The following is a 21,034-nucleotide window of genomic DNA, read 5'->3' on the forward strand; positions in this document are numbered from 1 at the left end:
CTCCGCGGAGCAGCTTTTTAGCCCTTGGCAGGCGCCGTAGCCAGCCTCCAACTGGCTCGGCCTCACTCTGGGCTCCGGCGGCGAGTGCGCAGCGCCCGCTGGCCTGGTGGGGGCGGTGCCGGCGCTTCCCCCGCATCTCCCCCAGCTTCTGCAGTGCGACCCCCGAACAGGGCCGAGTCGCCCCGTGTCTCCGCCCCGGAGCTGCGGCTGCTGAAGCTGCGGCAGCCTGCGTGCAGCCTTTGCGCCCTGCGGACGGGAGGCGATCCGCGGCAGTGTCGCCGGTCCTATCCGCTCTCCCTCCGCATCCCCGCCCCCGGACGCGCCTCCTCCGAGAGTAGGTCGCCGCACACTGCGGCAGCGCGGGTCCCAGGCTGCCAGCGGGAGGCACACCCACCGCGCCCGGCCGCACCCCTGCGCAGCAGCATGTCCGCGCTCGAGTGGTACGCCCACAAGTCTCTGGGCGATGGCATTTTCTGGATTCAAGAACGCTTCTACGAGTCAGGCAACCGCGCCAACATCTGGCTGGTTCGCGGCTCGGAGCAGGACGTGGTGATCGACACGGGCCTGGGGCTGCGCAGCCTCCCGGAGTACCTCTACACTTCGGGCCTCTTGCAGGATTTCGGGGCTAAAGAGGACGCGGGGCGTCGGCCGCTGCTGGCCGTGGCCACCCACGTGCACTTCGATCACTCCGGCGGCCTCTACCAGTTCGACCAGGTGGCTGTGCACCGCGCCGAGGCCGAGGCCCTGGCTCGCGGGGACAACTTTGAGACCGTGACCTGGCTCTCGGACAGCGAGGTGGTGCGGGCGCCCAGCCCTGGCTGGAGAGCCAGGCAGTTCCGAGTGCAGGCAGTGCAGCCCACCCTCATTCTGCAGGATGGTAATGGGCCCCGCGGGCGCGCGCTGTCACGAGGGAGGGCTGGGGGAGCGTGTGCAGCATGCTGCTGACCTCCGTTGCCACCTGGGCACTGTTGGGGTACAGTGCAGAGTACTGTGGCCCACCCTTTGCAGCGTGCAAGCCGGCTTGAGCAGAGCCTAGGCCCTGGCAGCCTGCTCTGCAAGTGTGTGCTGTCTCTCTGGAAGCTGGCACCATCCCCAGTCAGTTCCCTGTGTCGGCTGCAGTAGTAACACGGCAGAGACTTGTGACGGGGAATTTTCCACTGTTTGCCAAGTACGGGCCTAACGTTTCCAGTTTTTGTAACGAGTAGGCTTTTAAGGAACGGCGCCTTGGGAAGAGCGTTAATGCTCCACGCTCTTGAGAACTGTCGACTGCAGAGTGCCTATCAGGCCCACCTGTGGGGTTAGAGCGCTGAGGTTCCAGTCACTTCATTCATCCTTACCTTTCAGATGTTTTTACTGCCCCACAAGACAAAAAACGAAAGGCTTGATAGTGAACAGAAACGTAGAGAAGTGGAATTATGACAAATACCTGGCCTGGATGAGAGCAAAGCTTAAAAAGGATCAGTACAGGGGTTGTTTTCAGTGGATAAAGTATTACGTTAATGCAGACTTCATTCTCTTTGGTCCTATGGAATTGGCGGAACAAAGCAAAATAGAGTAGGGCCCTAGGCCCGTATCGCTCCATGAGGGAACTGCACTACTTGAGCTAATTAGTGACAACAACAGTATTTGCCATATTAATTATATATACTAGGATTTATTTTTAAATTTCCTCCACATAGCTCTTGTGAAATGAGACCAGAGATGCCTGATTGGATGTCTCAACAAGAGTCCACTGAGCAGAATCATGATGAAGGCTGGGACTTGAGCCAAGGCCTGATAGATGAAAGCACACCAAGAACGCATGCACTCTGCTCATGAGATGCACCATGATAACTGTGGGTAGATCATGAAAGTCACTTACCCTCTGTTCACCATTTTAACTGCCCACATACTCCCCTGTAATGTGAAAAAAAAACTCCAGAGGCTCCATTATAATGATGCTTGCTGAGAACTAAACAATGTTGATAATAAAATATTTTACAGAAATACACTTACCCAACATATAATGTATGATATTTAAAAGTATGAGATTCTAGTCCTTACAGCCAACTAACAAGTTCCTTCATTAAAAATTTAAGTTTAAAGATTTTATTTTAAGCTGCTGTAGATGTAGCCTACTTTGGGAGTTATAATCCTGGTGTAGTGGTACATACGTTTGTGCCTGGGTGGCAGAGAAAAGTGGCTCTCTGGGAGTTAGGAGGCCAGCCTGATGTGTAGACAGGGTTCCTAGACAGCCGTGGCTGTACAGTGAGACTCTGTTTCAAAAACAGAAAAGAAATGTACATTTGCATCAGATAAATTTTATTACTATATTTCTTCATAAAATTGATGGTTTCAGGGATGAAATTTCCAAGCACTTGATGGATAATCAAACTGAATTCTGGTACCCAGCCTAAAAAAGTTTTATATTAGCCAGGTGATGGCACGTATCCTTAGTTGCAGCACTTGAGAGACAGAGGTAGGCATATCTCTGTGAGTTTGAGAACAGCCTGTTCTGCATATAGTTCCAGAAAGAAAAGAGAAAATAAAGTGAAAAGTAGGTGGCACAATCCTATAATCCCAGGATTAAGGAGACTGGGCCAGAAGGTCAAAAGTTTAAGGCCACCAAAAAATATAAAAAATATCCTCTTTTTACACAGAGAAACCATGTCCCCAAAATGAAAATTACAATGTAAAAATATATTAAATTGTTTTAAAACACTTTATTTTTTACTTTCTTTTGATAGCAATAGGAAGTCAAGGGGGGGGAACCAATGAGATGGCTAGCAGATAAAGGCATTTTCAGCCAAGCTGACAGTTGAATGTGACAACTGACTCCCATGTGGTAGAAGGAGAGAACTGACTCTAGCAAGTTGACAGCCACAGACACAGCTTGACACATGAGCATGCCTGCATATGTGAGCATGTATATACACATACATACACATCTGTAATTTTCTTTTTAAGAATGGCAGGGATTGTTGTCACACAGAAGAGGAGAGACTGGCAGAATATCATGCCTGTGGTCAACTAGACTGGTTAGAAGCTGGGATGATAACCCTGGCTTCCCAAATCCCAGTTGATGGTAAATCCTGACATTTTCGGAGCTGGAAAAGTATACATTGTGCACTTTGAGCCTTGTCTTAAGGGCGACAGGTCCATGTTGTGGAAAGTTGCTTCTTATCAGGAGATGGTTGCCTCACCCTTCGAGTAGCATCTGATCTGTCATCTCAGGAATATTAATTTCCTGTCTTCTGAATGATGTGGGCTGCTAAGCCAGGATCAGCACAGATGTCTGGAAGGAGATGTAAGCTATTTACATTAAAACTTCATATACATTTGCACACACAGTCATCATGCACCTGTAACAAAAAAGCCTTGGTTAGAGTACAAGTACGAAAAGTCACTTACTGCATTTCGTTAAGTGAGTTGATGATTTGCTGTCATGGAGAAGCATAAGTCTGCACTGCATCTCTAACCTAAAAGCTGCCTTCTAAGTGAAGATCAAAGAAGATAGCTGTTCACCTAGTGCATTAGTCATGATGGAAAACAGTTCCATGTGCTCAGAGAGAGATAGGATCTTTCTATAAGATGAGAGCAATAGACCTGAAATATAGTCCAGGCCTTTTGAACTAGAACATATCACTATTTTCACAATATTCAAGTGATTCAGTTTCATGTGATTTTCCCTTTGCCCTCATTATCCATATCTAAACAGTTTGCCTAAAGTCACCATGATAAATTACCTCAGAGGAGAAAAGTGGGTTGAGGTAATTTATAGAAAATTTTAAAACGGCATATACTAGAACAAGGTGAACAGACATGTGTTTCCCTCCTGCTGGAACTGTGGACATCTTTGTGACCACCAAGGCCAGCAGAATGTCCATCTGGGAGAGAGAGGGCAGTTCCATTCTGACAGTGGTTCTCAACCTTTGGGTCAAAACCCCTTTGGAGTTGAAAATTTTTCTCCCGGGGTCACCTAAGACCAGTGGGAAAATGCAGATAGTCACATTATGATTCACAACAGTAGCAAAATTACAGTTCTGAAGTAGCAAATTATGTTATGGTTGGGCATCACCACAACATGGGGAACTATATTAAAGGGTTGCATCATTAGGAAGGTTGAGGACCATTGGTTTAACACAACTCGGTAGCTTGTGTTGGTTCAAGTTACTCAAGCCAAGTATGGCTTGAGTAGTTTACTTTAGGCATATTTAGACACAGCACAATTTAGTAAAAAACTTCCTGGTGATAATTATCTCAGTTTTGTGCGCACAACAAAGCTTAACATTCCATTGAAACACTTGTAAAGTAGAAGAGGCATTTTCCTTAAAGATAGGTTCTATAGATTAACTAAGGAACATGCTGTAGATAAACAAGCTCAGGCTAAGGGCCTGGGGGAGGCAGTGTGGCCCAGCTGTAAAGGTCACCAGGCTGTTAGCCCTATCTGTTCCTGGATTTCTGGGCAGAAAACAGAGCTGTGCATTTAACATTCATGTTTCCCGACAAGACCTAATGCCTCCTACGTGAAACTAGAGCTACCATGAAGAGACTATGACTTGAAGTGTAAGTCTACCTTGTTGAGGGAACTAACTTGGATGGTGGAAATTAGATGTGACTGAGGGAACAGTTCAAGTGCCAGTTCATTATTGGGACTTCAGTGGGGATGAAGCCAACACTCACATGAAATAGGTGTGGCATTTATGGAAGCTCTTAGAACCATAGGGCTGTTCTGAAAGGATTGCCTTCCCCCATTCTGTCAGTTTACTCTTAAGGGATAGAAAATAAGCGGTTTTCTTAACTGAGGAGTGCTCAGTGTGGGTGAGCGCAGGGATTCAACGTGGAGAGCAGGGAATGAGTGTGTAAGAGTGTTCAGTGTACATTTCTCACTAGAGTCTCTGAAGAATGAGAGCGGAGCCTCCTGTTCCCCACCTTGAAGTAGGAAATTAGAGAATTCTTATTTGGGACCCCCTAGAAAGACTGAAGCTGCCCGTGTGGAGACTATGTGCCAGCCCTGGCCTGATGTCTCCGCTGTCAAGCCTGCTTCCATCTTGTGTGTGCATCAAATGCCATTTTCCTTTCCACTCTTAAACAGGCTGCCAAGCTTCCTGCCTGAAATGGCCTAGACTGCTGAGAAACTGGGATTATAATTCTGGTTTCTAAAAATCACAGTTGATGGTAAATCCAGACATTTTTGGAGCTGGAAAAATACTGTAAACTCTTGGTATGTGGTGCTTTAAGCCTTGTGAAAAGAAAACTAGACCAAATGCTTTGAGTGTAATAGGAAAGTCACTTTTCATTAACAGATGGATGCCTCAGGTACAGTCTTTCTGGTAAAGTTTCTGTCCAAAGTTGCTAGCAGGACATCAGGTATCTTAATGGTTAATGTAACTGTTAGCAATCCAGGAGTATGTCACACAGGTATTAGATGTGCATTCAGACATCTAATACCTGTGTGACATACGTGTACTGGCTGGATTCCCAGCACAGAGATGAAAACACATCCTAGTCAAGCATTGTAAAAATAAAAAAAAAATCAAAACACTGAGATCAATAAAGATGCTGGAGGTTCCAGAGGGTTAAGCAAGGGTCAGATATTGGGATCAGAGATGGTTTAGTGTGGACATTTTGCTTTCAAATAGTAATCATCCCTATTCTAAAACTTTGCATCTGTCCCACTGTCAGCCAAGTGCTCACAAAAGCATTTCCCACATGCCCTTACTTAGGAAACCACAGGGACATGCTCCTTCCAGGGAAGGAAGGAAGCCAGCAGAGAGGAAGGCAGGAAGCACAATAACATAAATCTAATGGAAAGGAAAATCAGAGCAAAGCATCAAGATGATGGAGAGGGTGCCCTGATAATGGCAGGTCTTTTGAATGGCTGTGTGCTAAGAAGATGAGAAATACATATGTGTAATCGTGGAGAGTGAGAAAGGCTAAACGTGTAGAAAACAATCAGTAGCATAAACATTTAAATCAATAGAAATATACGCATGAAATCACTGGAGTAGATCTAATTGTTAGATCAAAAATGTAGTACAGTCATCACTTGGAAGCAACTATGATTTTTTTAGAGTTAACTGTCAGAAGAAGGAGGAAAAACTACTTAAAATGGTCACCTTTGAGAGGTATGTTAGCAGTAGAGAATGGGGCAAGGAATTGTCTCTTACATTTCAGAGCCCTAAACATCTTATTTCAAATGTATGTATATATCTTGGGGGTTTTTTTGTTTTGTTTTTTTTTTTTGTTTTTTTTATCAGTTACATTTTATTAACTCTGTATCCCAGCCGTGTCCCGATCCCTCATTCCCTCCCAGTCCCTCCCTCCCTCCCTCATCTCCACCGTGCCCCTTTCCAAGTCCACTGATAGGGGGGACCTCCTCCCCATTCATCTGATCCTGTTTTATCAGGTATCTTCAGGACTGGCTGCAAAGCCCTCCTCTGTGGCCTAACAGGACTGCTCCTCCCTTCGGGGGTGGGGAGACCAAAGAGCCAGTCATTGAGTTCCTGTTAGAAATAGTCCTTGTTCCCCTCACTTTGGGAAACCAATTGGTTACTGAGCTACCACAGGCTACATCTGAGCGGAGGTTCTAGGTTATATCCATACACGGTCCTTGGGTGAGATATCACCTTACACCCATCAGAATGGCCAAGATAAAAAAACTCAAGCGATAACACATGCTGGAGAGGTTGTGGAGAAAGGGGAACCCTCCTCCACTGCTGGTGGGAATGTAAACTGGTACAACCACTCTGGAAAGCTATCTGGCGCTTTCTAAGACAAATAGGAATAGTGCTTCCTCCAGACCCAGCTATACCACTGCTAGGTATATACCCAAAGTTTGTTCAAGTACACAAAAAGGACACTTGCTCAACCATGTTTATAGCAGCTCTATTTGTAATAGCCAGAACCTGGAAACAACCCAGATGTCCATCAACGGTGGAATGGGTACAGAAATTGTGGTATTTTTATACAATGGAATACTACTCAGCAATCAAAAAGGAGGAAATCATGAAATTTGTATATATCTTGTATTAAAAACTGCAATTAGAAAAGAGATGGAGGATGCTTAAGTGGGAAAGGGCATTTGAGAAGTCAGGAGATGAGATAAAAAGAGGGAGGGAGGAAGAGAGGGAAGAAGAGAATTCTTGGTAACGGGTCCTTGTTTTCATGAAGGGCTGTGCCTGCCACTTCTCAGCATATGGGAAGCATTTTCAGACCTTGAGAAAGAGAGAGCACATGATACTTGGCACCAAGGACTTACCGTGGTTATTGTCTGCTTTTCCAGGCATCTGTCTTCTTTTTGTTAAAACATTTGGATATCACCTGGGTATTAATAAAGAATAGACTCCATCTTGCATTGGCACTTCTTTTGAACAGAAAGCTTCCCTCACAGCACTCCCTTCTGTACGTTGTTAAACAGCTGGTTACAACATGTACTGGCTGGTTTTATGTCAACTTGGCACAAGCTGGAGTCATCAGGGAGGAGGAGGCCTCAATTGAGAAGATGTCTGCCTGAGATCCAGCTGTGATGTATTTTCTTATTGGTGATTAATGGGGGAAGGCACAGGTCATTGTTGGTGGTACCATCCCTAAGCAGGCAGTCCTGGGTTCTTTAAGAAAGCAGCGTAGCAGGCCACAAGGAGCAAGCCAGTGAGCAGCACTTTCTCCATGGCTTTTCACCAGCTCTTGCCTCCAGGTTCCTGCCCTGCCTGAGTTCCTGCCCTGTTGTAGGTGGCGATTAATATTTGCTATTGTTTTATCTTATTGTAATGCTGCTGTTAATCCTCAGCAGCTGTATAACCAAATCACCACACAGAGACTGGGTTTTTAGTTAACCTAGAACACAATGCTGGGCAATATTTACTCCCTCCTAAACCTCCAAGCCCTCAGTTTCCTAACATTTAGATTTCCCACATTTTACTTGCTTTTTGTGAAATCTTAGGTCTTGTTCATGCTTTAAGTCCTCCAAGCTCTCTCCTCTTGCTCTGCTCTCCTCGTGCTCCCTCCTTGAGCTCCTCCTCCTTCTCGCCCCTTCCTGTTCTCTAGCTCCTCCCCTCTTTCCTGTCCTCTGGCTCCTCCCATTGTACAACATTGTATCTAGTTGCTTTATTTGTGTCCTGTTTACACAAGAGTTGAGACAGGATGCTTATAGTGAGTATCACAATGCAATATCCAGATTGAAACCAGAGAGTTGGGGGTAGGGAAATCAGCATTTGAATTAACAAGGGTAAGGCATATACATTTTAAAAGAACATTATACCAACACTGCCCTCGCTGATTTTAAGGGTAAACTGAGAAAGAGAAACCCATTTTTCCCCAAGTTGCTTTTGGTCATGGTGTTTCATCGCAGCGATAGTAACCCGACGACACAGCTTTTGCATTACTACATCAACTGAGCAACGATTTCTTTCCCTAGCCTGCCATTCATATAGCGAACAAATGGTGGTGGTTTTTAATCCTCAAAAGTACCTTAAATCTGGAATAATTGCCCAGTAGAAGGGTTTTGACGTGGAGACTTGAATTCAGAGAAATCTGGGATGTGTCACATTAGCAACATCTTTGCAGAGGTTTCCATCAGGACCAGACAGGACTATGAAGCAGTGGTGAGGCTTTTTATTTTTTTTCCACTAACATAGATAAGATAGACGTTCAGTGACTAGAATTATAACCAAAGTTCTTTCAAAGCCTTCTGCTTTTGTGCATCATTTGCAATCATATGTTAATGAGCCATGATTGTGGTTCCAGAACTTTGGGGTTCAAAACAATCATTTGGGTAAATTTGTTAAAGGCAAAATTGGTAGGACCTAATAGCCAAAACTTCAGATGCTGCAGGGCTGACATAGGACACAGGAAGTCTTGTTGCTAAGGGACTTTCCAGGTGGCAGATGCGATGGGAATGATGATGTTACACCGTTAGCTGGCAGGAGTTCTGCCTTTTAGCCTGGAGAGACACTGCTTTCGCCTCAAACCTCTTCACATGTTGGCATTACTGAAGAGGCAGGCTCTCTATCTAGTACTTCCGAAAGTGTGGTACTGGATTGAGAAGCCTCCAGGTTGCCTGAAACTTGTCCAAATGCAGATTCTTATAAATTACCCTGTACCTGTGAAATCAGTTTTACAAACCCCTCACAGGACAGTAAAGTGTGAAAACAGCTGCTGCAGTTCATTGATTTTCAAAATTGCCTGGTATTAAGAATCAACTAAAATTTTCACAAACTTTCCAAACAACCCTACTTTCTGGGACCATCTGCTCAGACATATGAAGTATTAGGAAAGTTGTATGTTCAAACTATAACACTGTATCTTTCATTAGGCAGAAATACATTGTGTTTTGTTTGCTTGTTTTTTATTTTAATTTTTATTAATTACACTTTATTCACTTTGTATCCCCCCATAAACCCCTCTCTCCTCCCCTCCTAATCCTACCTTCCCTCCCCTTTTCCACACATGCCTCTCCCCAAGTCCACTGATAGGGGAGGTCTTCCTCTCCTTCCTTCTGATCCTAGTCTATCAGATCACATCAGGAGTGGCTGCACTGTCATCTTCTGTGGCCTGGTAAGGCAGCTCCCCCCTCAGGGGGAGGTGATCAAAGAGCAGGCCAATCAGTTCATGTCAGAGGCAGTCCCTCTTCCCATTACTATGGAACCCACTTGGACACTGAACTGCCATGGGCTACATCTGTGCAGGGGTTCTAGGTTATCTCCATGCATGGTACTTGGTTGGAGTATGAGTCTCTGGAAAGATCCCTGTGTTCAAATTTTTTTTTTGTTCTGTTGCTCTCCTTGTAGAGCTCCTCTCCTCTCTAGATCTTACTATTTCCCACTTCTTTCATAAGATTCCATGCACTCTGCCCAACAGTTGGCCATAAGTCTCAGCATCTGCTTTGATAGTCTGCAGGGCAGAGCCTTTCAGAGGCCCTCTGTGGGTCTTTGATTCATCTGTTTCCTTTCAGCCCTTGTACTAGTCAGGGTTCTCTAGAGTCACAGAGCTTATGGAATGACTTTCTCTACATATAGAGAGAGGGAATTTTGAAAGTGACTTACAGGCTGCAGTCCAGCTAATCCAACAATGACCAGCTGTGAATGGAAAATTCAAGAATCTAGTAGTTCCTCAGTCCCACAAGGCTGGATGTCTCAGCTGGTCTTCTGTCTGTGCTGGAATCCTGAAAACGTAGGCTCCGGTGCCAGTGAAGGAATGGACATGCTAGCAAGGCAAGGGCAAGCAGGCAAAAAACAAAACCTTTCTTGCACTTCCATCTAAAGGCTTCCAGCCGAAGGTGTGGCCTATATTAAAGGTATGACTTCCCTCCTCAAGGTCTGTATTAAAGGCCTGTGTCTTCCCAACTCACAACCAGATTAGAGGTGTGTCCTTCTCAGAGGTTTAGACTAGAAGTGGATTCATCCACTTCAAACCAAACAGAAAATCTCTCATAGGTGTGCCCTCCATTTCTGCAGCTAGTCAGTTTGTGAATCGAGAATGGCCATCACACCCTCTCAGCCCTAGCACTAGGGCTTGGCCCTGTGACCTCACACATGCTAGGCAAATTTTCCACCACTGAGCTATAGCTCTCTTGTTTTTTCTTTTCTTTGTTTTCATCTTTATATTTTGAGACAGCTCTCATTAAATTTCACAGGCTGCTCTTAGAGCAAGGGTTGTGACATTCCTGCCTCAGATTCCCTCCCTGGAAGCTGGGACCACAGCCCTGTACCACCATGCCTACCTGAGAGCATCTTTGATTCTTGCCTTAGTTGGTGTTTTGAATTTCTTTAATTAGTTTTTGAATTTCTTTAATTGATAGCTCCTTGTAGTATATAGAGATACAGTTGATTTTTCCATAACCACCTGGCACATTACATTCCCAGCCCTGCTCTTTCTGTCAGTACTTTGGCTTTTCCTTTTTTATTGTGTAGTGTAGGAGGCATGTAGGAGGCATGTAGGTCCTTGTGCTTCAGATAAGTGCTAGGGAAACCAGGAGTGTTAAACACACATAGGAACAGATGTGGTTAGTAGCCTGGTGACCTTGGCATTATTTGTTTGCAGAGGCTATACTGATACTCCCCAGACCTTTATCTGAGCTTATTCGTCTCAATCAATGGCCCTCTCCTCCCTCAGACCCTTATGTTCCTGGGTCCTCAGTTTATCTGTAGAAGCTATCTTTATGGGAAATGTCACTTGTACTTTTCCAAGTAGTCATGTCTTAAGCTTTGCTCTGCACAGGAGACATTAATTAATGTATAATTAATTATGCATTAATTTTCACCAGGAAACATTCTCCAAATTGTGTTGTGCTTAAATATGCCTAAAACAAACTATGTAGAGTCAGACCTTAGAAGTTTGAACCAATACTGATTACTGAATGGTGTTGGTCCTAACTACCACCTTATCTCTTGCAGATGATCACTGTGATGGTCATGGTAGTCAGAGACCCTCACAAAATAGCATTTCTCTGTGTTAGGTCATCTCCCCTGTTATTAAAGACAGAATTTCTTTTTTTGCAATACTTGTGATTTTACTTCCATTTTCCTGGGCTAGTGCAATGGCTAATGTCTTGAGTGCCGTGTTCTCATGACATTTAGCTGTGTTGAAATGTATGATGTTATTCTTATGTGTTTGCTTTTGTATATCCATTAGCATCTCTCTCTTACAGCTCTAATATTGTTCCTTGTTCTTTGTTTTTTTGGCATCTTGACTGTAATAGGCTACTGAAGGATTCTCTTCTAATCATGTCGTCTGTTTGGGATTCTCAGTGTCTCCTGTGCTTGGATGTCAATGTATTTAGATTTGGAGACTTAATGCTATAAAGTACTCACTAGATTTTCTATGTCTTTAGTTTATATCTCAGTTCTTTCTTCTATCTAATGGATTCCTAGGTTTAGTGTCTTGATCATATCTCATGAAATAACAAAAATTTAAAAAGCCCTAATAGCAAGATAATAATACCAACAAAGTAGAAAATAATGTGTAAGAGCAGCAGTTTGAGGAGGTTTTGCGTATTGGAGCAAGTCAGGTCCAAGGGGAAGGGAGCTGAGGTTTGAGACTTCTCGGCTTTGTCCTGTATGGATGGGTGCTGGATGCCTGTGTTTCTTATTCTGTGGTCTCTTCTCGTCTTTCATTCTTTGCTTTGGTGATTGTGTCTTCTTCATTTTTTGTTTCAATTTGCCTAGCTAAGGGTATACTAATTTTGTTGTATTTTTCAGAAATCAATTTAGCTCTACTAATTTTTCTCTAATGATATTTGTTTTCTATTTTTTTCTGTGCTCTTTTAAAAATGATTTATTTGTATTTTATGTGTATGAATATTGGCCTGCATTTATGTGTGTGTACTACATGCCTGGTGCTGAAGAGGCCAGAAGAGGTTGTCTGCCCCTTGGAACCAAAGTTACAACTGCTTTGCTGGTGCTGGGAAACTAAGCCAGGTTCTCCACTAGAGCACCGGGTTCTTAATTGCTCAACTGTTCTCTGGCCCCCTTTCCTACATTCCTTGCTATCGTTCTTTTAAAACTTTTTATGTGTGTATGTTAAGTATATATGCCCATGTATAGGAATGGGGGCCGGAGGTCAACAGTAAGTGTCTTCAGTTGCTCTCCACCTTTTCTTCTGAGACAGGGGCTTTTGCTGAACTGGAGGTTCACCAGTTGGCGAGGCTGGAAAACTCTGGGAGCGGGAGCCTTCCTGCCCCCAGTCATTCTTTGCTCTGTTACCAGTGCATGCGACCCTACCCAGCTTTATCACATGGGTGCTCAGGATCCAACCTCAGGTTCCTAGGGCCTTGTGGCAGGCATTGTGACTGAGTGGACTCCTCAGCCAGCTATCGTGTCTTTCTTAATATGTACCTGTGTTTGATTTGCTCTTATCTTCTTATTATAGCATCTTGGGAATTGATCTTAGTATTTAATACTTTATAAAATAAGCAATTAAAGCAATTTTAAGTACTGCTTTACCAGTTTCCACAAATTTTGATATGCTGATTTCATTCAACTTCAACCCAGGATACTTCCTAATTCCTTTTATTTCATAAGCTAGGGAGAGACATGGTGACTACCTCTGTGGACATTTCCCATAGTCATTCTTGCTGTCTTTTTAATTCATTATTATTTTTGGTTATTTAAGATGCACTATAAATATCTACTTATTATTTCTAGTTATATTATTTCTATTAATACTTTTATTATATTGTCAGAGGGTATATTTTGCATGATTTTATTCCTTTTAAATTTATTGAAACTTGCTTTATGTCTTAGCATTATAAACAAATTAATATTACATGTATAATCAAAAAGAATGTCATCTCTCTGGGTGAAAAGTGTTTTATATTCACTTTTAATTCACTAAGTCAATTATATTCACTTGATTGATAAGTGTTGTTTTGGTGTTCTGTACTATGGTTAACTTTCTCTTGTTTTATTAATTATTCAGAGAAGAATTTTTTAGTTATGTAGGTTAAGTTATTTATATTGATCTATTTTGGTCTTTTGAGACAGATCACACTTTGTAGCTCAGGATAACTTGAAATCCACTGTTACCCAAGCTAACCTTGAGTTATGGCAGTCTCCCTGCCTCAGTTTCCCACATGCTGAAATTGTAGGTAGGAGCCATCACCCCTGGCTGAGTTTTCATTTTTCTCTTTACGTACTTTTCTTACTGGTTTTAGGTCTATAGACATTAATATTTTTTCATGTATTGATCTACTATATTCTCATAAAATATCACCTTCTCTTTGGTAATGTTTCCTAGTTAAAAATTTGTTTTTGTCTTACATTAGCATTGCCATTCTGCCTCTCATATCATTAATGTTTATGTTGCATAACTTTTCATGATTTATGTCCCTGAGTTTGTGAGATCCCTTCTTATCATCTTAGTACATGTTACTTTTTTATCCACATCTGGCCATGGTTAGAGGCTTTTCCCATTCATATGCAATGGCACAGTTGGATTTAGCTCTGTTCTTTTCATGATTGTATATTATTTACTCTTATTTCTTTCATTTCTTTATTGTTTTCATGCTTACCAAATCTTGATTTTTATACCATTTAATTCCTTTGTTAACTTTTGTCTGTAGTTTATTAATTTTCTTTCTATGGTATATTTGCTATATATATATATATAATATATATAATTGTATTAGTGATTACAGTAAGAATCTTGTAAGTGTATAATGATGTACTTAAACTTGGTAAATATTTAATTCCAGTGAAACAGCAATCTTCCCCTCTCCCACATGCCTCTACGTCCTGTCAATAGATTTGAAGACTCCTGAGAGGAGATCCAGTTTGGATGCTTCAGGTTAGCCTGAAGCAGCTTAATAAAAGTGACAGAGAATGTGAGGTTGCTGGGTGAGAAGTAAGAACCATTCATTGTTCACCAAAATCGCATTGCCCAGAGCATCTCCTTGTATGCTCTTTCCTTAAGCTCTAGTCCCTACAGGATAGCAGAGAGGCAAAGTGTGGTGCATTTCACTACAACAACCTTCACAGATTGTCCACCAGGGCAGTGATCTCTCACCTGTTCTGAAAAGTAGAAGTTCATGGTCTAGAGAGTAAATTTATACAGCTGTTTATGTATATCTGCAATATTGTTGGCATACTCAGATGAAGCTTACACAAAAGAAATATGATTAATTTTCTTTAAAACGAGGTATCAAAATTATTTGACCACAGAATGATCATTTTTAAAACTTCACTTTAATAACCTATGGAAACAGCATTTGATATTAGTTACTTGGCAAAAACTAATCAGGCAAATGCTGTTCTGTCAAACAACAAAAATAAAATATAGGCAAGCCATTTTTTAAGGATTTGTTCTTATTTTGTTAATTAAGGGTAGATGTGTCTACATGTGGGAATGTGCATGTGAGTAAAGATATTCCTGGAAGCCAGAAGTGTGGGATTCATTGTAGCTGGACTCACAGGATTGTGCACTGCCTGACATGGGTGCTGAGAGCAGGAGTTGTCTGGAGGAGCAGCAAGTGCTCTTTAGTTTTTTATTTATTTATTTTTGTTTTCTTTTTTTCTGTTTTTTTTTTAATTTTGTTTTATTCACTTTCTATATCAGCTGTAGCCCCCCTCTCTTGTCTCCTCATATTCCCACTCTCCCTCCATCTTCTCCTCTTAATGCCCCTCCTCTAGTCCACTGATAGGGGAGGTCCTCTTCCCCTTCCCTTTGAACCTCGCCTATCAGGTCTCATCAGGACTCCCTGCATTATCTTCCTCTGTGGCTTGGTAAGGCTGCCCTTGTCACCAGGAGGAGGTGATCAAAGAGTCAGCCACTCAGTTCATGTCAGAGATAGCCCTTGCTCCCCTTACTAGGAGATTGAGCTGCCATGGGCTATATCTGTGCAGAGGTTCTAGGTTATGTCCATGAATGGTCCTTGGTTGGAGTATCAGTCTCAGAAAAGACCCCTGGCCCCAGATTTTTTAGTTCTGGGCAGCTCCTTGTGGAGCTCCTGTCCCCTCCAGGTCTTTCTCTCTCCCCCTTCTTTTGTAAGATTCCCTGCATTCTACTCAGAGTTTGGTTATGAGCCTCAGCTTCTGCTTCCATACCCTGCTGGGTAGAGTCTTTCAGAGGCCCTCTGTGGTAGGCTCCTGTCCTGTTTTCTCCCACTTCTGGTGCCTATCCCATTTACCTTTCTGAATGAGGATTGAGCATCTTCCCAAGGGTCCTCCTTCTTGCGTAGCTTCTTTAGGTATACAGATTTTAGTATGTTTATCCTATATGATATGTCTAATGTCCACTTATAAGTGAGTATATACCATGTGTGTCTTTCTGCTTCTGGGTTACCTCACTCAGGATGATCTTTTCTAATTCCATCCATTTGCCTGCAGATTTCATGATAAAGAACTCAAGAAGTTAAACACCAACAAATCAAGTAATCCAATTAAAAAAAATGGGGTACAGAGCTAAAGAGAGAGTTCTCAATAGAGAGATATAGAATGGCAGAGAAACACTTAAAGAAATACTCAACGTCCTTGGTCATAGGGAAATGCAAATCAAAATGACCCTGGGATTTCACCCTGCACCCATCAGAATGGCTAAGATAAAAAACTCAAATGACAGTACATGCTGGAAAGTATGTGGAGAAAAAGGAACCCTTCTCCATTGCTGGTGGGAATGTAAACTTGTACAACCACTTTGGAAATCAATCTGGTGCTTTCTCAGAAAAATTAGGAATAGTGCTACCTCAAGATCTGGCTATACCACTCCTAGGCATGTATCCAAAATAACTCAAGTACACAACAAGAACATTTGTTCAACCATGTTCATAGCATGTTCTGACTATTATTTATAATAGAATCTGGAAACAGCCCAGATGTCCCTCAACTGAAGAATGAACACAGAAATTGTGGTACATTTACACAATGGAATACTGCTCAGCAATTAAAAACAAGGAACTCAAAGCAGCAAGTGGTCTTAACTACTGAGCTGCCTCTCTAGCCCTGAAGCTACCTATTTTTAAGTCAGCATTAAGAAACACAGTTGTGGGGACTAGAGAGTAGCCCAGTCAGTGAAGGGCTTGCAGTGTAAGCATGAGGACCTATGTTTGATTCCCAACACCTATGGAAAAAGCTAGGAGTAATGTGCACCTATAACCCTGGCAGTAAGGAGGCAGAAACAGAACCAGCAGGAGCTCTGGAGTGCACTTGCCAGCTAGTCCTGCCTGATTAGTGAGCTCTACATTTAGTCTCAAAAAATAAGGGTGATATCAATAAAGGGAGAAACGCCTACTTCTGCCCTCCCCCACACACAAATGCACACATGAACTTGTATGTATACACTCTGTACCATACATGCACACATGCACCCGCACATACACACACATATGGAGGAACAGAACGTTATGGAATGAAAGTAAAGCTTTGTTGCCCTCAATTTCCTCATAACCTATTTAATGCTCTTCTCTTTTTCTCCATGGTTAAAATCAGTCATATATTTGACTTTACTACAGTCATATATTTACCGGTAACTTCTGTTTCTATTTGTAGGGGATGTGATCAACCTTGGCGACAGGCAGCTCACAGTTATGCACATGCCAGGTCACTCCAGAGGCAGTATTTGCTTACACGATAAAGACCGCAAGGTCCTCTTTAGTGGCGACGTCGTGTATGATGGATCACTGATTGACTGGCTCCCGTACAGCAGGATAAGTGACTATGTTGGAACTTGCGAACGTCTCATAGAACTGGTGGACAGGGGCCTCGTGGAGAAGGTGCTTCCTGGGCACTTCAATACCTTTGGTGCTGAAAGGCTCTTTCGTTTAGCTTCTAATTATATTTCAAAAGCTGGGATATGCCACAAAGTGTCTACTTTTGCCATGAGATCTCTTGCAAGTTTAGCTCTCCGTGTAACAAATCCTAGGACCTCGCCCTAGAATCTGCGCTCGTCATTTGATTTCATTAACTGTAAATTAACCCGGTTCCCTTGTGTTGTTCGAAATGGTTACTAGTGGGCATTTATAAAACCGCTTTTATATCACCATGGTATATTAAACAAAAGGAGGAAGAAAAAAAAAAAAGCAGAGTCTTAACTTGGTATCCTTTTTTTTTTTTTTTTCTCCCTAAGGAAGAAGCCACTTAAATAAGCTTGTAATTGGACTGTGCTGTCGTGGTTTCTGAGTGTTTGGTTGGGAATGCCGGCATAATCCGGCAGCAAGCATACAGTCACAGAACTGCCGTTGCTCTTCAGTTTACCTCTAACCCTGATACGGAGAGGGAAATTGTCTGGCGTTCTATGCTTGCACCTCACCCTTGATTTTATTTTCATGTTTCATTTAAAGATAAAGTTTTTTGGGTTCAAAAATAAGGTAGAAAACAGCTTATATTTGTGATCCTGGCTTTCATGCCTCCTTATTTATTTATTTTTTATTCTTTGTATCAGTGTAAGACATACAACATGCTGTATAATTTAACTTATGAGCAGTACAATGAAGTTTTGTCTGTTGCAAAGCTTTAAATATAAATTGCGGAGTGCTTCAGTAAAACAGCCACTACTTGTTGTTTGTTATCGTGTGACATTTTCAGTCATAAAAATGAAATTCAAATGTATGTAATCTAACTATAAATTGTCAGATTTCTTAAAAGGACACTGTCAGGCAAATTTGAAAATATACACATTGAGAATAATTTTTTATTATATCCTATTTTAGTATTAATAACTATTATAAACAAAATTTTTCTGATTAAATAACAGTTTCAGTATTGTGTCATGTTCTACAGAACCAAAATAACTCCTGATATCTATGACCTCTTAATGTAAACAATTCTTTTAATTGATATATTTGTATACGTACCACAGAAAAACTTTTAAATTTATTGCAGTATATGCATTAGCTATTAACTAGAGCAAATGGCCTTTGTATCCTGATTCACAACACCTGTTCCTGTTCAGTATTCTTTGTCTTGAACGGTAACAAGTCCGTGTTCATATGTCATAGAAAACATTAAACCTCTGTTCAGAGATATTAGGTAAAATGTTTGGGTTTGGTGCTTTAAATAATGATTTATCTAAAAGCCTTTTTGAATATTTCATAGAAGTTTTTCAAGCAGTTTTCCACTGTCTTTTTATTATTGACATTTTTATTATTGACATTCTAGACCAAACAGCTCTACTTTTGGAATTCAGATAGTTTAATATTAGGGGGAAAAAGCAGTTCTTGTTTCTTTCAAGAACAAAGTTTCAAGTTATATAATTTGTTGCTCTGCAAACACCCATCTTCTTTAGTTTTTTTATTCATTCACACACAAATGCATGACACAACTGTGTTAAACAATGCAGGAAGTTTGAAAGTAAAAGGACACATTACAGCTAGAAGTTAAAGGCCACAAAGCTGAAAAAAAATATATGCAAGTTGAAGTTAATATAAATTATGCCTAAGTATAAAGGATACATGGCAGAGTGTGAAGTTGAGTAAGGGGAAATTTCCTGGAAGTGGGGATTCTTGAGTCAGATTTATATTGAGAAATAAAAAAAGATGTGAGCCTAGGGTTTCAAGAACTGCTATTTGGACTAGCCTATTCCTTGTGAGCATATAAATTTAATTTTCTGGAATCCCATTTCTTTCAAGTACCATGTAATTAGCATGAAAAAAGACGGGTTTGTGGTTGTATGTGTGGGTCATTCTTAAAGGCAGATGAGCTGAGCTCTCATGTAGCACCACGTAAACCTTTGCTTAGAGTCAGAAAGGAGGCTACGATAGCTCAGAGTGTCACGAGTGCTATGTCATGGTGCTTCGAGACATCTGTCACCAGATGATGACGCAGTACCAAGAACAGAGATTGGTTCAGGGCAACTACAATCACTAGATAAGCCTTAAATATAGCCATTATTTTTATATCAGCAGCACAAAAGAAAGCCCAAAGTCCTTAATCATTGACTATTTTATCATATTTTGTATTTATTTTAAAATCAGGATAGAGTAGGCATTAAGTGTTATAAGGAAAATTTATTCCTGATGAGATATTTATTTATTAAAAGTAGATTTTGAATATAAATTGATATTTTTGTTGCTTTTGCCAATATCTTTGGTTTTTCAAATTGCAGTGTAAGATGCTGATATATCACTGTTGCTACCCTGTGAAAAGTATGGAGGTAAAGTCATGATCATCTCATATTCATGATACAGTTTAAATTTGCGTCCTCGTTCTAGCACCACGAGGTAACTGACCAGCGGTCACATGACGTGGACTAGGAAAAAGCCAGTAGTTGAGCACAGGTTCATCTGCTCCTAAACTGTGCCCTCTCTTAAACCTGCAGAATACATAGTATTGGCTACATATATTTTTGCTTTCCAACAAGCCACATATGCGAAGGATAAATCCAATAGTATTAAATTCTAATAGCATTTTTAGAAAATAAAAATATGTATTTTCATCCTGACAGTGACCCTTGTAATTTATGATTTGTGGAAATAAAATATTGTAACTGTAACTTAAGGTTGTCAAATGTTAGACATTTCAAAATAATTTTATATTGCTAACAATGAGCTTGTGGACTTGCTTTATTTAATTCATGTCTCCTTTTCACTGAGAAGCTTAAAGCAAATAGAAACCTTGTGTCTTCTGCTGATGTAGTTGATATAAATGGGTATGTGTAATTGTTCTTATATGGATAGTAATATGAATGTGACATGCCCAAATTGTCCTATAATTTTCAGATAAGTGTATGTAAACATTGGTGTGGTAACTATTAAAGTGGCCATTTATTTCAGTGTGCAAGTGGTGCTTTTTTTGTATAACATTAACAGATTTCTTTTTAATATCTTAGAAGAATATATTCTATATGAAATTTTGTTTTAATAAGTGAAATTTTAAAAAGTTCATAACAAATTAAGGTATAAGTCCAGGGAAAGCAATACAGAATCAAGAAGCAGCAAAACGCAGACAAACACTAGTAGGACTTCATGAATGAGGAATCCAAAATCGGCAGTTTCAGTGACATTGCAGTTTCTCCCAGGGCAGCAAAAGGTTATGGCATGGTAAAAATAAATCTCAAGTGGATTGAACGTGTAGATGTGTAAGCCAGAACTGCACGTGTATTTAGCAGAAAAAGGAGGGGCTGCATTTTATTAAAAACCAATTACAATAAAATTTAAGTCTTCAGTGAGTTAACATTGTATGTATTAAATGACCGATGACTCTTGGAAGATCAAAAGGGATAAGGGACCTCTTTGTTGTCCCTCTAATGAGGAAATCAGTCCCGTTCACAGAGTCAGAATGTCTTCAACAGACCATACTTCCAGGAGTCATCACATTGTAGGATATGTTCTAAAATGAGCCAGGGTATGCACACACACACACCTCTGGTCTCCGGCACAGCTCTCTTGATTTTCCCACTTCTGTCGTAGGTAGCAGGAAGTGGGCTATTGCTATGATAGGACTGACCATATAATTTTTTGTTTTGTTTTTTAAGAAATGTGGAAGATTTTGGAACTTTGAACTATGGAAATGGTCGAACACTGTAAATAGCTTACTGGACCATCTTAATAGGAGCTTGGGAGATAGAAGTGTTGAGAGCAATATGAACTGTGGAGGCCCAGCTCAAGAGGGTTCCCACAGTAGCAACT

General features: G+C 41.3%; 1 protein-coding gene across 1 annotated transcript; it reads left to right on the forward strand.

Annotated features, from left to right (window-relative positions):
- Positions 1-68: 68 nt before the first annotated feature.
- On the forward strand, positions 69-20,186 carry Mblac2 (metallo-beta-lactamase domain containing 2). Its single transcript, XM_060383613.1, has 2 exons — positions 69-877; positions 16,959-20,186. The coding sequence occupies exons 1-2, from the start codon at positions 424-426 to the stop codon at positions 17,342-17,344; spliced, it is 840 nt and encodes a 279-aa protein (XP_060239596.1). The 5' UTR covers positions 69-423; the 3' UTR covers positions 17,345-20,186.
- The last annotated feature ends 848 nt before the right edge of the window (positions 20,187-21,034 follow it).

Source organism: Meriones unguiculatus, chromosome 5, assembly GCF_030254825.1.
Source record: "Meriones unguiculatus strain TT.TT164.6M chromosome 5, Bangor_MerUng_6.1, whole genome shotgun sequence".
In the NCBI taxonomy this organism is placed as follows: Eukaryota; Metazoa; Chordata; class Mammalia; order Rodentia; family Muridae; genus Meriones; species Meriones unguiculatus.

Bases quoted from the DNA above. Each gene is read 5' to 3' on its own strand.
- Mblac2 (XM_060383613.1), top strand. From the start codon at position 424: ATGTCCGCGCTCGAGTGGTACGCCCACAAGTCTCTGGGCGATGGCATT. The intron at 878-16,958 runs GTAATGGGCCCC...TTCTATTTGTAG, and splicing joins CACCCTCATTCTGCAGGATG to GGGATGTGATCAACCTTGGC.